The following is a 13,503-nucleotide window of genomic DNA, read 5'->3' on the forward strand; positions in this document are numbered from 1 at the left end:
TTTTTACTGCCTTTTCCTCATTCTTGCTCCCAATTGCCCACCACTGGCGCAGTAAGCAGGGTCGTAAGGACTGGAGACATCGAGGAGACCTAGCCCCCGCGGGGCCTCCAAGTATCGAGATCCAACAATGGGACTACTCACTGGGTCGCCGTCTTTACTGTTAGTAGGTCAGGACCCACTCCCCCGGGGTGGTGGGGACGCACGGGACTATCAGCACAGAACACAGGCTCTGCCTTTGGGCTTCAAGAGGAGCGCTCCTACGGGAAGTGGGACAGGCCGCAGCACTCGAGCTTGAGCGGGTAGAGGGAGTGGAGGGCCGGGCGAGAGAAACTGAGGCTGGGGCTCTAGGAGGGGTGCCGGGGCGCGTGGATCAAGGGCTTGTAGTCGCAGAAGTCCAGGACGAAAGCGGCGGCGGACTCTCGAGCGGCGCCGGGCCGCGCCGTCTGTGGCCACCAGGGGGCGCCGCGCTTCCGCGCGAGGCCTGATACACTCCTGGGGCGGGGCTGCGGCGAGCGGGCGCGAGCGCGCACGCGCCGTGTGTCACGGGGCAAGGCGCGCGCGGCGAAGCGCTCCCGGCCTGGCGTCTTCGTTCCACGGAAGCCGCGGTCTCCCTTGCCCCGGCCCGGCCCCATGTACCGCGCGCTGTATGCATTCCGCTCCGCGGAGCCCAATGCGCTGGCGTTCGCCGCGGGCGAAACCTTCCTGGTGCTGGAGCGCAGCAGCGCGCACTGGTGGCTGGCGGCGCGGGCGCGCAGTGGCGAGACTGGCTACGTGCCCCCCGCCTACCTGCGCCGCCTGCAGGTGAGTGTGCCCCTCCCCGGCCTCCGCCGCCCCAGACCGAGCTCCATCACAGGCTCGAAGGACCGACCCGGAACCCCAGGCCCGCCGGGACCTCCAGGAAATAAGGAGTTTGGGAACCTGACCCAGAAACCCCACGAGGACTGGGACCCTAAGAGCCCGCACCCTGACAAAAGACTAGGCCCTTGACAGCCAACTCTGAGGACCCCAGACCTACCAAAAGCCTAAGTCAGGGACTGAGGCTCCTTCAGATCCCAGACTCATTGGGACCCAACATCTGAACCCACATCCGAAAAGAATTCAAGAGTCAGTCCTGAGTCAGTCTAGCACCACCAAATTCCGACCAGTTTCCCAGATCCCTGAGATCACATACTTAGTCGGCCCCTTCGTTGGATCCCCAGGATCCCGTACTCTTGCCTCCCATCCCTCAGCTTCCACCGCTGAGACCCCAGCAGCCCTGGACACAATCTGTTTCCCCAACCATACTCCATGTCCTCACCGTCCCCAACTTGGTCCCTGGAACCATGCACACCCCATGCCCTAAATGACCCCCCAAGCCCTGAGACTTCAGTATTTTTACTAGCCTTTACTCAGTCACCCCCTAAGCTCTTCCTAAGACACCCTCTGCCAACCCACTTTGAACCGGAGATCCCAGCCCCTGCTGACACGCCTGCCACTACTTTCCCTACCTCTTTCACAAGCCTCGGACCCTGACCTTTCAGACTTCCTTTCTCTGAAAGTGAAGGAGTTCCGTCCTGCCTTGCTCCCTTTGTGAGGAAGTGGGACCTCCTTATGGCTTCCCCTGGTCTGACCATGGCCCTATTTCCTTCCAGTGGAGGTTGCAGCCCCAGTTCGTGTTTCCCCAAGAATAGTCCTGGTGTGGGGGCAGGGGTGCATTGTCTCCAGCTGATCTATTCTGATCACAGAGGGAAGGAGGGCCTGGAACCTCCCAGCCTGGCCTGTGCCAGACACCCCCGCCCCATCCTAGTCTCTAGCCTTTAGGAAACATCCTGTCCCAACCCAGTTCAGGACAGAAATAACAGGATAAATTTGGAGATGTCATCTGGTCTTACCAAAGGGGATGGGCCCTGGGCCCTGGACCCTTGGTCTCATCCTGCCTAGAAGAGTCTGGAGAGAGAGTGGGAGCCCTGGACATCAGGGCTGCTGGGTCCGGAGTGAGCATGTCAGACCCAGCCTCTGTGGGGCCGGGGGCTTGTTGGAGATCTCTGAGGAAAGTCCTGCCTCTTCCCCAAGGGCCAGTGAGGCCCCTTCCCCACCAGGGCCACAGGGGCTGGGTGTTTGGGGAGGGCAGAGGGGCTACCATCTTCTCTGTCTCTTGATTTCTTGCTGCATATCTCCCTCTGTCTTCATCTCCCTGGCTCTCTATCTCTGGGTCATTCTGACTCTCCACGTACGTATGTCTCTTTCTTCCTCTGACTCTCTCTCCTTCTCTGTCTCTGAATCTCAGTTTCTTTCTGCGTTGTCTCCCTCTGCTTCTCTCTCTCTCTCTCCCTCTCCCTGTCTTTCTTGCTTTCTATGTGTAGTCTGTCTTTCTCCTGTCCCCCTTTCTGTCTGCTGTCTCCTGCACTCTGGCACACCCATGCTACCTGGAGGGCTTTACTGACTTCTGGGTCCGTCTGTCTGTCCCTATCAGAGAAGCTTCTCAAACCTGCTCTGGACTGATGTTGCCTTACTTCTGAGGCTCCTATGCCTAATGGACCATGTGTGCCAGGGACAGGGAGGGATGAGGTGGCTGGTCCCACAGCTGCCACCCCCTGCTCCCCAGCCCATGCCAACCAAGCTGGTCGATTGGACCCCTGTGTTGTTGCAGATAGCAGCACTGAATCTGGGGCAAGGGCCAGATCCTGCTCTCATGTCTGTGTTTTGCCACAGATACAGAATTGCTGCTTCCCAGAACAGGTCTGGAAGATTCCTGGAACAGCTTGAGGGGATGGGGGCTGGCAGCAGGGGTGGGAAGAGGAGATCCTTTCGGCCCCTCCTCAGCTACCAGGGCCTGCAAGAGGCTCTACGAGGACAAGGCTGTTCTGGAGTGTGACCTTGGTTTTGTGAAGGATCAGCAAGATCCAGAGTGATTTGTTAAGAAGACTTCCAGACTGTAGAGGCTCCCTGCTTGGCATCTCAGCCTGGGACCTGAGCCAAGCCTGGGGATAGACTAAGTGTGTACTCCTGGCCTCCAACTCGGGGTCCCTGGGCTGTGTTTTTCCTCTAGGTCCCAGGCTTTCAGAGACATCTTAGCTGAGAGCCTCACTGCGAGGTAAAATCCTGAGCGGGACCCCAATATAAAGCAGCAGCACTGGGCCCACCCTGTGCCCCAGCTCCCTGAGTGACGTGGTTTGTGAACCCTTATATTCTAGTTCAACTTGCTCTGTTCAGATCTAGTCTTCCAGACTAGCTGCAATGATCCTCTGTCTGCCCCAGGCTCTGTCCTGGGCTGGATCTGGGTTTAGTACCCTCTTGGCCCCCAGGCCTAACTGTCCACCCCCACAGGGCCTGGAGCAGGATGTCCTCCAAGCCATTGACCGGGCCATTGAGGCTGTGCACAATGCGGCCATGCGGGATGGTGGCAAGTACAGCCTGGAGCAGCGCGGAGTCCTTCAGTGAGTGTTGGGGGGCCGACCCCTCCCAATGAGCATGGTGAGGTTGGGGTCCTGCCAGAGTGCAGAATTGGTAGTGCAGAGCGGGGTGGAGCATGGGGGAGTGGGGAGGGGCTTGGGCTAGGGTGGGCAGCATCCCCCTGGAGCATGTGAGGACTTTGGGAGTTGTAAGGTAGATCCCCTAATAATCTCGCTGTCCCTCTGTCAGAAAGCTGATCCACCACCGAAAAGAGACCCTGTCCCGCAGAGGCCCTTCAGCCCCCAGCCCTGCAGCCATGACCTCGTCCACCAGTGACCACCACCTGGATGCTGCTGCTGCCAGGCAGCCCAATGGGGTGTGTCGAGCCGGGTTCGAGCGGCAGCACAGCCTGCCCAGTTCTGAGTATCTTGGGGCTGATGGAGGCCTCTACCAGGTACTTGATGAGAACATCCTGGGGAAGGGAAGTGCGTGGGGCTTAAGGCTTTGTCCAGAGGCTCGAAGGGTTCACTTGGGTCAGTGATGCAGCCCAGAGCTCTGGGCCCTTGCCACGCTGCACCCTGGATGGCAGCCTGTCCCCTCAGACCCCACTTCCATCCTCCCAGATCCCGCCACAGCCTCGCCGAGCAGCACCCGCCACCCCACCCCCACCCGTGAAGCGCCGAGACCGTGAGGCCCTGGTGGCCTTGGGGAGCGGTGAGAAGCCGGGGTTGGGGGAATTGGGAGTCGCCCTGTGCTCGGAATGGTTGCTGTGCCTATGTCAGGTCCAGGCTTTGGGGGAAGACAGGGCACATGACGGGGCAACTGGGGGCTCTGGGCTTGGTGGGAGGGTCTGGCAGGGGAACTGGGCCCTGTATGGGGGTCAGGGGCTCTGGGCTTGGAGGGTGGGGGACCCCAAGAAACAGTTCCAGCACAGCATCTGCTCTCTGCCCACAGGCGGCCGCAACACCACACCCTCCGGGGGGAGTTCTGTGTCCAGCGGCTCCTCTGTCAGCAGCACCTCCCTTGACACGCTCTATACCGGCTCCAGCTCATCTGAGCCAGGCCCCAGCTGCTCACCCACGCCCCCACCTGTGCCCCGCCGAGGCACCCACACCACTGTGTCCCAAGCTCAGCCCCCTCCCTCAAAGGTGCCAAATCCTGAGCCCTCTACAGAGGAGGTGACAGGTGATACAGCCTCGGCCCCTGATGAGCTGGAGGCCCTGGGTGCGCTAAGCTTGGGGACCACAGAGGAGAAGGCCATGGCTGAGACTGCCGTGCCCAGGACCATCGGGGCAGAGCTGATGGAGCTCGTGCGGAGAAACACCGGCCTGAGTCACGAGCTGTGCCGCGTGGCCATTGGCGTCGTGGTGGGTCACATCCAGGCCTCCGTGCCGGCCAGCTCACCTGTCATGGAGCAGGTCCTCCTCTCGCTGGTAGAGGGCAAGGTGAGGGTGGGCAGCAGAGCCATCCTGGGGCCACCCTGCTGCCCCCGCCCTATCCCCACCCTCACACTGTGTCCGGCCCTTACCTGACAGGTGTTGTTGAGCTCCAGCTCTCAGCTTCATCGTGCTGGGTGCTGGGGATATGATGGAGAAAGGGAGGAAGAGCGTTCCAGGCAGAGATTCAGCCAGGATGAGGGCCATGAGGCAGGACCGAACTTGGCTCATGGGAGGGAGTGCAATAAGGCCAGCATGGCTGGAACACGGAGTCGGGGAGAGAGCAGGGAGTGTGGGAGGAGGTGAGATCTGGGGCAGGTGACAGATGAGACAGATGTGGGTGGCCAAGAGGTCTCTCAGGCTGCAGGGAAGGAATGGACATAGGACACGAGAGAGGGCAGTGCTTTGCTGGCCTTGGCCGTGGAGTCTCAAGAGCTATGGCAGAGGCCAGAGGGCTGACCCAGATGTGAGTGAGGTGTGTGGACATCATAGGGTGTGTGGGGTCCTTTGTCGATGTTGGGTCACTGGTCAGGGAGCAGGATGGGAGGGTATGAGCCCAGTCCACACAGTAGGGGCCAGATGGGCCAGAGGTCCCTCCTCAGGGCTCCACTCTGTGTAGAATCAGGGAGTGGAGTCTGAGTCACATTCAGGCAGTGACGGAGTCCATGGCCTTCCTCGTGGAGGACATTTATTTGGATCTGGACAAGAGGCAAGTAATTGGAAAACACCCCACAGATGTGTCCTATGCAGAGTCCCATCCCAGGAGGTTATCACGACTTGAGGGTGGTGGAATTACTTGGAGAGGGGGTAGAGAACTGGGCCGGTGCCATCGGGAGCCTTGATGTTGAGAGCTGAGCTGTGGGAACGGGTCTTTTGTGGGAGCTTGATGGGGAGCAGTGAGGAGGAAGGAAGAGAACCTGGGAGGATGCTGACTGGGAGAGGCCGAGCCCCTTCCCAGACCTCGTGGTCCGGGTTGAGCTCCAGGCCTCCGGGGCCTGCTGGAGATGGTGGGGGCAAGTGCGCTGAGTCAGGCCTCACCCTCTCCCTGCAGGACTTAAGCACTGCCCTGCCTTCAGGGCAGGTCTGCCATGACCAGCAGCGGCTGGAGGTGATCTTTGCAGACCTGGCTCGGCGGAAGGACGATGCCCAGCAGCGCAGCTGGGCCCTGTATGAGGACGAGAGTGTCATCCGCTGCTACCTGGAGGAGCTGCTGCACATTCTGGTGCGGGGTGGGGGCCCCCAGGTGGCCCCCACCCTGCCCCATCCTCCCTTCCCAGCGTGAAGGAGTCTCCCCTGCTCATCCTCTGCCCACTCACATGTGGCCACTGAGTGACCCATCACGCATCCTCCTCCCCACAGACGGACGCAGACCCTGAAGTTTGCAAGAAAATGTGCAAGAGAAACGAGTTCGAGTCTGTCCTGGCCTTGGTGGCCTACTACCAAATGGTGTGTGCGAGGCAGAGGGGACCGGGCATGGAGGGACCTGGGCAGAGGTGGGGGTTCCAGGCACTGAGCACACAAAGTCCCCTGCCAGGAGCACCGGGTGTCCCTGCGGCTGCTGCTTCTCAAGTGCTTTGGCGCCATGTGCAGCCTGGACGCAGCCATCATCTCCACACTCGTGTCATCTGTGCTGCCTGTGGAGCTGGCGCGGGACATGCAGACAGACACACAGGGTGAGACTGGGGGAGCTTCCTGCCAGCTGGGGGCTTTCCCACCATCTGGGGGGGCTCTAACCACCTGCTTTGCTCCCCCACAGACCACCAGAAACTCTGCTACTCCGCCCTCATCCTGGCCATGGTCTTCTCCATGGGGGAGGCAGTGCCCTATGCACACTATGGTAAGAAGGCAGAGCAGCTGACCACAGGGAGCCCGCAACCAGCTGGAGATGGGAGCCGTGGCCTGAGGGGCTGGTGACCCACTGACCGTAATCTCACAGAGCGTCCCCAGGGCTCACAGGAACCCTGGGAGGCTGGGCGGTGTCGAGGGTGGGGCAGGGCTGCCAGCTTCTGTGTGCCCCCCTCCCAGAGCACCTGGGCACACCCTTCGCCCAGTTCCTGCTGAGCATCGTCGAGGATGGGCTGCCTCTGGACACCACGGAGCAGCTGCCGGATCTCTGCATGAACCTACTTCTGGCTCTCAACTTGCACCTGCCAGGTGGGGGCGGGGCCCAGCCAGGGTGGCTGACCCGCCAGGAAGAGGGCGCTCCCCAGGCTTAGCACCTGTGCTCTCGTCTGTACCCATGTCCTCCCTCAGCCCCTGACCAGAACATCATCATGGCCGCCCTGAGCAAACACGCCAACGTCAAGATCTTCTCCGAGAAGCTGCTGTTGCTCCTGAACAGAGGGGGTGAGGGCCCAGGAATCTGTGCAGCGCCACTTCAGTGTCCTGTGACTCCACGGCCCCCATCACTCCCCGGAGTGACTCTGGGCCCCCCTCGAGGGCCTCCCTGACCCCTCCTGCCCCTGCCTTCCAGACGACCCCGTGCGCATCTTCAAACATGAGCCACAGCCGCCACACTCCATCCTGAAGTTCCTGCAGGACGTGTTCGCCAGCCCTGCCACGGCTGCCATCTTCTACCACACGGACATGATGGCGCTCATCGACATCACCGTGCGTCACATCGCCGACCTGTCGCCCGGAGACAAGGTGCCTGGAGGCTGCTGCCGAGGGGATGGTAGCTGGGTGAAAACGGTGACAAAATGGGGGGACGTGACACTGAAGGCATGTCCCACGGGTGAGGGGCACTGCTGGAGCCAGGTGAGTGTGGGTGGCTGCTTGGAAACCGTGACAGGAGTGCCAAGGTCCAGAGGAGTCTGCCATCATGTGATGGGGGGCTGTCTGGAGGAAGCAGGAATGGAGGGACACAAGAAGAGGAAGTGGCATTGACACCAAGCCTTGGAGGCTGCAGTGGGAGGTTGTCACCCCGACTCAGAGGCAGGGGAAGTGATCTGATTAGCATCCCGAATGGAACGGAGACTCTGAGGGAGCACAGTGGAAGTGGGGGACTGGCTAGGACCCAGCCGTAGCTGTCCAAGTGGCATGGATGGTGTGGGAGGGGAGGTCAGGTGTGTTAGAAGTGGGCTGGCAGGGCTCACTGCTGGGTTAGTCTGGAGTGATTGGGTAGATGAAGTGCTGATTGCTGAGGTGGGGGAGAACTTTGGGGAGAAAAATAAAGTTGTGTTTAGATGTGTCAAGGTTGAGAAGCTACCTGCTGGACATCCAGGTACAGAGGACGTCAGGGAGGAAGTGGGGTGTGGGCTGGGACTGGAAAGAGACACTTGGAGTTGCCTGTGCATAGAGGTGATGGGAAACCTGTGACAGTGAGGTCACCTTGGGTGTGAGATGGAGGGGTCAGAAGTAAGCTCAGGCCTCAGCCTGGGGCAGAGTCAAGGCAAGTAGGGAGACACTCAGGAGGAAAACCAGGAGAGCTAGAGCCCAAAGCCATGTGATTAGAGGCAGGGGGGGATGAGCCCTGGATTTGCCACACGGAGGTCGGGGTGACCAGCAAGCAATGTCAGTGGAGTGGAGGGAAGAGAGTCTGTGTGGAAAGTTGAAGAGAGGATTTGAACTTGGAGGGGAGTGAAAGGGGGCAAGTGGGAGCAGTGAATGGAGTTTTTATGTGAAGGGGAGCAGAAAAAAGTGGAGGGAGTCACTGGAGGGAGCTGTGGGGTCAGGGAAAATGTTTTAAAGGTGGGAGATGCTGGTGCATGTCTCAGCCACAAGAAATGACCCAGCAAACGGGGAGGACTGGCTAATGTGTTGGGAGAGTGGCCACTACAGGGGTCAAGCAGAAGTCAAATAGATCAGGCAGCGGGAGCGGGGAGGATCCAGGCCCTGTGGAGGGATGGCCCTGACTGAAGCCGGGGCAGCTCATTCGGTGGGAATGAGCGAGGTGGGTGCAGAGGGGAAGACCAGTGGTGTCTGAAGACTGCTTGTTTCCTCCATGAAGCACAAGGCCAGCTGACCAGGCAGTTGAGGTTGGGAAAACAGAGAGAAGGTGGTCCTTCAATGAGGTCCTTCAAGTGGTCCTTCAAGGAGGAGTGAACGTGCCAGAGTAAAGTGGTGGGAGTCCAGGCGGTGAGATCTGTGGTGGGGAATGGCATTCATGCCTGTGCACGGTCCTGTAGTTGTCTGCCGCTTAGATACTAGGATTGGATTTGCAGGTGCTTTTTCGTTTGACCAGGGTTGGGAGGTAGCAGGGTGATGCTGCCTTCAGGTGGTTTTGATATTCATTCCTCTAATCGGAGGTAAAGAGAGAAATGAGAGATGGTGTGGGGGGATCCAGATCAGTGGACAGGGTAGGGGGGTCTCAGGATAAGGAGCTGGTAAAGCCAGAGGTGCTGGGAGGGTGGGTGGGGTGGAGATGGATTCAGGGCACCTGCAGAAGTTAAGACAGCCAGGTCTCAGGGATGGATTGGATTTGGGTTGTGGGGAGAGAGGAATCAGAGAGGATGCCTACAGTTTTGGCTCGAGCATTTGAAAGGATAGCAGTGCTCTTCATTAACGTAAAGAACCTGAAAAAGCCCTCAGCTTTGGGAAGACGAGGAAGATCATGAGGTCTCTCTGTGATAAGCAGATAACAAGTGGGCAGAAGGATATTTAGGTCTAGAGCTCACTGGAGAGTCTAGGCAAGAGGTATGAGTGTGGGTCAGAATTTGAAGCTGTGAGCGTAAACCAGATTTTCCAGGCTGTGAGGACAGACTAAGAAGTGGAGGGCCTCGGACAGACAGACAGCAGCCCCACGAGAGCCCAGCATTAAAGGAGGGGTGGGGGCTCGCTGCTTCCCCTCACCACCTCTCTGAGCCAGGACTTCCTGGGCCAGCCCCATTCTGGGACTGTGTGTCTCAGATGATTCACGTATTCACTTACTTATTCAACGACTGTCGAAGGCCATTTCTGTGCTGGGTACATTCTGGGTGCCGGGGATGCAATCCTGATGTTCAGTGGTGTGAGATAGTCCACAGCCCTGGATCCATGTGGCTGCCAGGAGGCAGCAGTGGCCTCTCCGTGCCTGACGGCAGTCGCAGTGCCTCCCTGGGGTCCCTGAGCTTGTCTGCTCTTCCCGCAGCTGCGCATGGAGTACCTCTCCCTGATGCACGCTGTGGTCCGCTCCACGCCCTACCTGCAGCACCGCCATCGGCTCCCTGACCTGCAGGCCACACTGCGACGCATCCTAACTGAGGAGGACACCTCACCCCAGTGCCAGATGGACCGCATGATTGTCCGAGAGATGTGCAAAGAATTCCCAGTGCTGGGTGAGGCCCCCAGCTAGCACCTCCTTTCCTCCTTTCCCTGCAGCCCTGGGCAGGGTGCAGGGGACTTGGAGCCTTGGCCCTAAGAACGTTTTACACTGACAGTGTGAGGGGAGGTGATGGTGGAAGGGACCTGAGCAGGGGCCCCCACCTGAAGTAGAGCTAATGCGAGGGGCCAAGCATAGTATCAGGGACCACGTGCTGGGAGCTCTGCAGGAGCAGGGGGACCATGTGCACCGAATGAAGCCCCTCCATCTCCCGGTCGGCTGCCTCTTCAGCATGCCCCCCACCCCCACACACGTACACCCAGAGTCCTGCTGCTGCTCCAGGCTGGGCCAGAGCCCTCATAACCGCCCTGCCTGGTCTGTGTCCTGGGCCTCAGCAAGCCACGTCCTCGGGGTGAGAGGAAGCACCTTCCGCCAGCTCTGTTCTTTGCCTTAGCTTTGCAGTGAGTGCTGCTCATGTGATCTGCTCCCCCAGCCCTCACTCCCACCCCCGGAGGTCTTGGCCAGGCTGCTGCTTTCAAAGCAGAATCTTGGAGACAGGCCATCCATCCTGGAGCCTCACAGAGTGGGGTGATGGCAACGATAAAGCCAATGACAGAATCTATTTTCTCTGTAAAAATGTACTGAAAAGCCATGTGTATTTTCCTATGTGCTGCAGCTCACCTTTGGAAATAAATCACAGGCATCTGGAAACCAGCTTCCCTGTATGGTCCTGGGTGGCAGTGGGAGAGGATGGGCAGGGGTGCTGGGGCCTCCAGATCTCGTCACTAGCTTGCCCTGCCCTCTCCAGCCTGAGGAGGTAATGGTCTCTGAGAGGCCTCTCCATCCAGGTCCCTTGAGCCCTGTTCCAGCTTCTCTTCCCTGGGTTCCCAGTCTTCCTGGGCCACAGCCACAGCCAGCGGGAGTCCTGTGGTCCACCTGCGGGTAGCTGCCCCTCCAGGCTTCACTTACCTCCTTCTCTCCCTTGGATGCCATCTCTCTCTTGCCTGTTGAAGACAACATCCTTTACTGTTGTTCTCAAATGAAGTGGGCTCTACCCTAGCCCTGGCCTCCCTGAACCCCTAGGCCTGCCCAGCTGTTTCCCTTCCTCAGTTGTCATTGGATCTAGCAAGATCCCCTCATTTTGCAGCCTCAGCACAGATTTGGTAATTATGGTAGGACAAAAAGAGTACCTCAGGTGTGGGGTTAGATGTGCACTACTGTTTGAGGGGAATTGGAAGCCACTGTTTGACAAAAACTTTATTTTCCCTGTGGGCTCCCAAGTCAACAAAGGCTGTCGCCATAAGTGGGGAGGAGAGTACAAACCAATAGGCAGACAGCAGCTAGCAGTGGATCCCATCAGTTCCCTCCACTGTGGTACCCAAGACGATGCTTATCAGATTGCACACACCCAGAATCACTGATGCTGTGACTTCTGGTCACCGCTTTTCCTTTCTCATTGGGGTGCTGAAGGCAGAGGGCCATTACCCTTCCAGCAGAGTGTAATGCAGCAAGGGCCCAGAAAGGCCAGTCTAGGAGTGAGGTCTTGGGGAAACAGGTCCACGAGAGCAAAGCACAGGAGATGTGCCAACAGGGAGTTGTCCTTCCTGAACTGTTGACTCTTCTAGAAGGTTAAGTGCACAGGCTCACCTGGACCTGAGGAGGAGCTGACAAAATGGCCCCCAGGAAAGCTGTGTGTGGTACAACCTGGTCACCCTTCCTCCTGGAGGCTTCTGCCTCCTGTTTCACAGCTGGAATCAGGGGCACTGGCTTCCAGTCACGACTCCTTTCTCTTTGGAATGCTGAAGGCAGAGAACCAAGGATCTCCTCCTGAGACAGCGTAATTCAGTGGTAAGTACAAGTCCTCAGGAAGCTGAGGCAGGAACATCTGATGGCCTCCATGCCTTGCTTTGTCCCCTGTTAGGCTGCACACACTGGCCTTGTGGGAAGAGCAGGGCTGTGCTGTGCCATCTGTCCCAGTGCGGGCCCCGTGCCAAGATGACCATAAGCCCCTGAGTGCTTCGGCCTGATTGTCCAAGGGCCCCTTGTACATGTTTTAAGGGGGGCAGGAGCCCCAGCTGACAGAGAAATGCTGTCTCCTGGCAGCAAACATACACCAAGAGGGTCCACGACTCCAGGACCCCTCAGCAGCAAACACCTTGATGATGGTCTCACTACACAGAATTACAACCACCAGGGGAAATGATTAGCCAGAGAATTCCTCAGGGAAGGAACTGTCTGTTTGAGAGAATACCTCTGACTGCCTGGAAGGATGGTAGATGTAGGAAGTGGTTAGGCGGGAGACAGGGCAGAAAAAGAAGTAAGCCACTGAAAGGGGAGTGTTTGGGGGGTGGCTGAAGGAAAAAACTCAAATTTTGAGGGGCAATGAGGGGCGGGGGTTTGAGCTGACTTCTGGGCTGGAAATGGGTGCCTACAGATGTGGACATGACCGAGGACAACAGGCCACACATGCATAAGGCAACTCCGGGGTAAGGGGTTGGGTGAAGACCACCTGCCTGCTTAGCCCCCAGAAGATGCAGACTAAGGCTCCAAGTATGTGAGGACAGTCTTCTTTTTCTCTTGTTCAATGGAAGAACAACATACTAAGAAGTGTACAGTATGCAAAGAGTACAGCTTAATGAATTATGACAGGATGCTAATATAATCACCACCCAGGTCAAGAATGGAGTGTCACCAGTTTCCAAAGCCCATTTGCATGCCCCTCTTAATCATTCACTCCTCCCTTCTCCCCAGACCTCCTCCCCAGAGGTAATTACAGATAAGTTTTGCCTGTTTTTGAACTTTATATAAATGCAATCATAAAGTAGAAATGCTGGCTTCGTCAAACACCATCAAATTTTTGAGATGTGTCTGTGTCATAGTATGTGGTTGCAGTGTGTTCATTCCCAGTGCTGTGTGGGATACGCCCCCAGTTATTTATCCAGTATTGATGACCTTGCCAAGTTTCACCTATCACGAATAGTGCTGTAAGCAGTACTGCTGTACGTGGCTGCTTCTTGCACATACGCGTTATACTGAGGGGTATATGCTCAAGCGTGGAACTGCAGGGTCATGGGCAGATATTGCCAAATGGTTTTCCAAAGTGGTTGTACCCAGGTACCCTCCTCCAGTAGTGTCTGAGTTCCAGCTCTTCCATATCTTTCCCGAAACTTGGTATTGTCCGTCATTTGTATTGTAGTCATTCTGGTGAAACACAGTAGCATTTATTTTTAAATTTGCATCTCCACAATGACTAAAGGAGTTAAGCACCTTTTCATTAGTTTACCTCTATTTGGATCTTCTCTTGTGAAGCACCTGTTCAAATCTCTTGCCCATTCATCTGCTGGGTTGTCTGTCTTATATTGGTTTGTAGTATGTACTCCAGATATGAGTCCTTGGGTCGTATATCTTACACTATCTTCTCCCATTATTAATGCTATCTTTTCGTGAAAGGAAGTT

General features: G+C 57.5%; 1 protein-coding gene across 1 annotated transcript; it reads left to right on the plus strand.

Moving 5' to 3' along the window:
- Window positions 1-554: 554 nt before the first annotated feature.
- Window positions 555-10,758, plus strand: NCKIPSD (NCK interacting protein with SH3 domain). Its single transcript, XM_031470272.2, has 13 exons — window positions 555-801; window positions 3,307-3,416; window positions 3,622-3,826; window positions 3,996-4,086; window positions 4,327-4,817; window positions 5,860-6,030; window positions 6,168-6,254; window positions 6,343-6,481; window positions 6,565-6,645; window positions 6,834-6,962; window positions 7,062-7,154; window positions 7,282-7,454; window positions 9,877-10,758. The coding sequence occupies exons 1-13, from the start codon at window positions 631-633 to the stop codon at window positions 10,078-10,080; spliced, it is 2,145 nt and encodes a 714-aa protein (XP_031326132.2). The 5' UTR covers window positions 555-630; the 3' UTR covers window positions 10,081-10,758.
- Window positions 10,759-13,503: the final 2,745 nt, after the last annotated feature.

The sequence above is a fragment of the Camelus dromedarius genome, chromosome 17 (assembly GCF_036321535.1).
Source record: "Camelus dromedarius isolate mCamDro1 chromosome 17, mCamDro1.pat, whole genome shotgun sequence".
NCBI lineage: Eukaryota > Metazoa > Chordata > Mammalia > Artiodactyla > Camelidae > Camelus > Camelus dromedarius.

Coding starts and splice junctions, on each gene's coding strand:
- NCKIPSD (XM_031470272.2), top strand. CDS start 631: ATGTACCGCGCGCTGTATGCATTCCGCTCCGCGGAGCCCAATGCGCTG. Junction 3,827..3,995: donor CTGATGGAGGCCTCTACCAG/GTACTTGATGAG, acceptor CCATCCTCCCAG/ATCCCGCCACAGCCTCGCCG. Junction 6,255..6,342: donor TGGTGGCCTACTACCAAATG/GTGTGTGCGAGG, acceptor GTCCCCTGCCAG/GAGCACCGGGTGTCCCTGCG.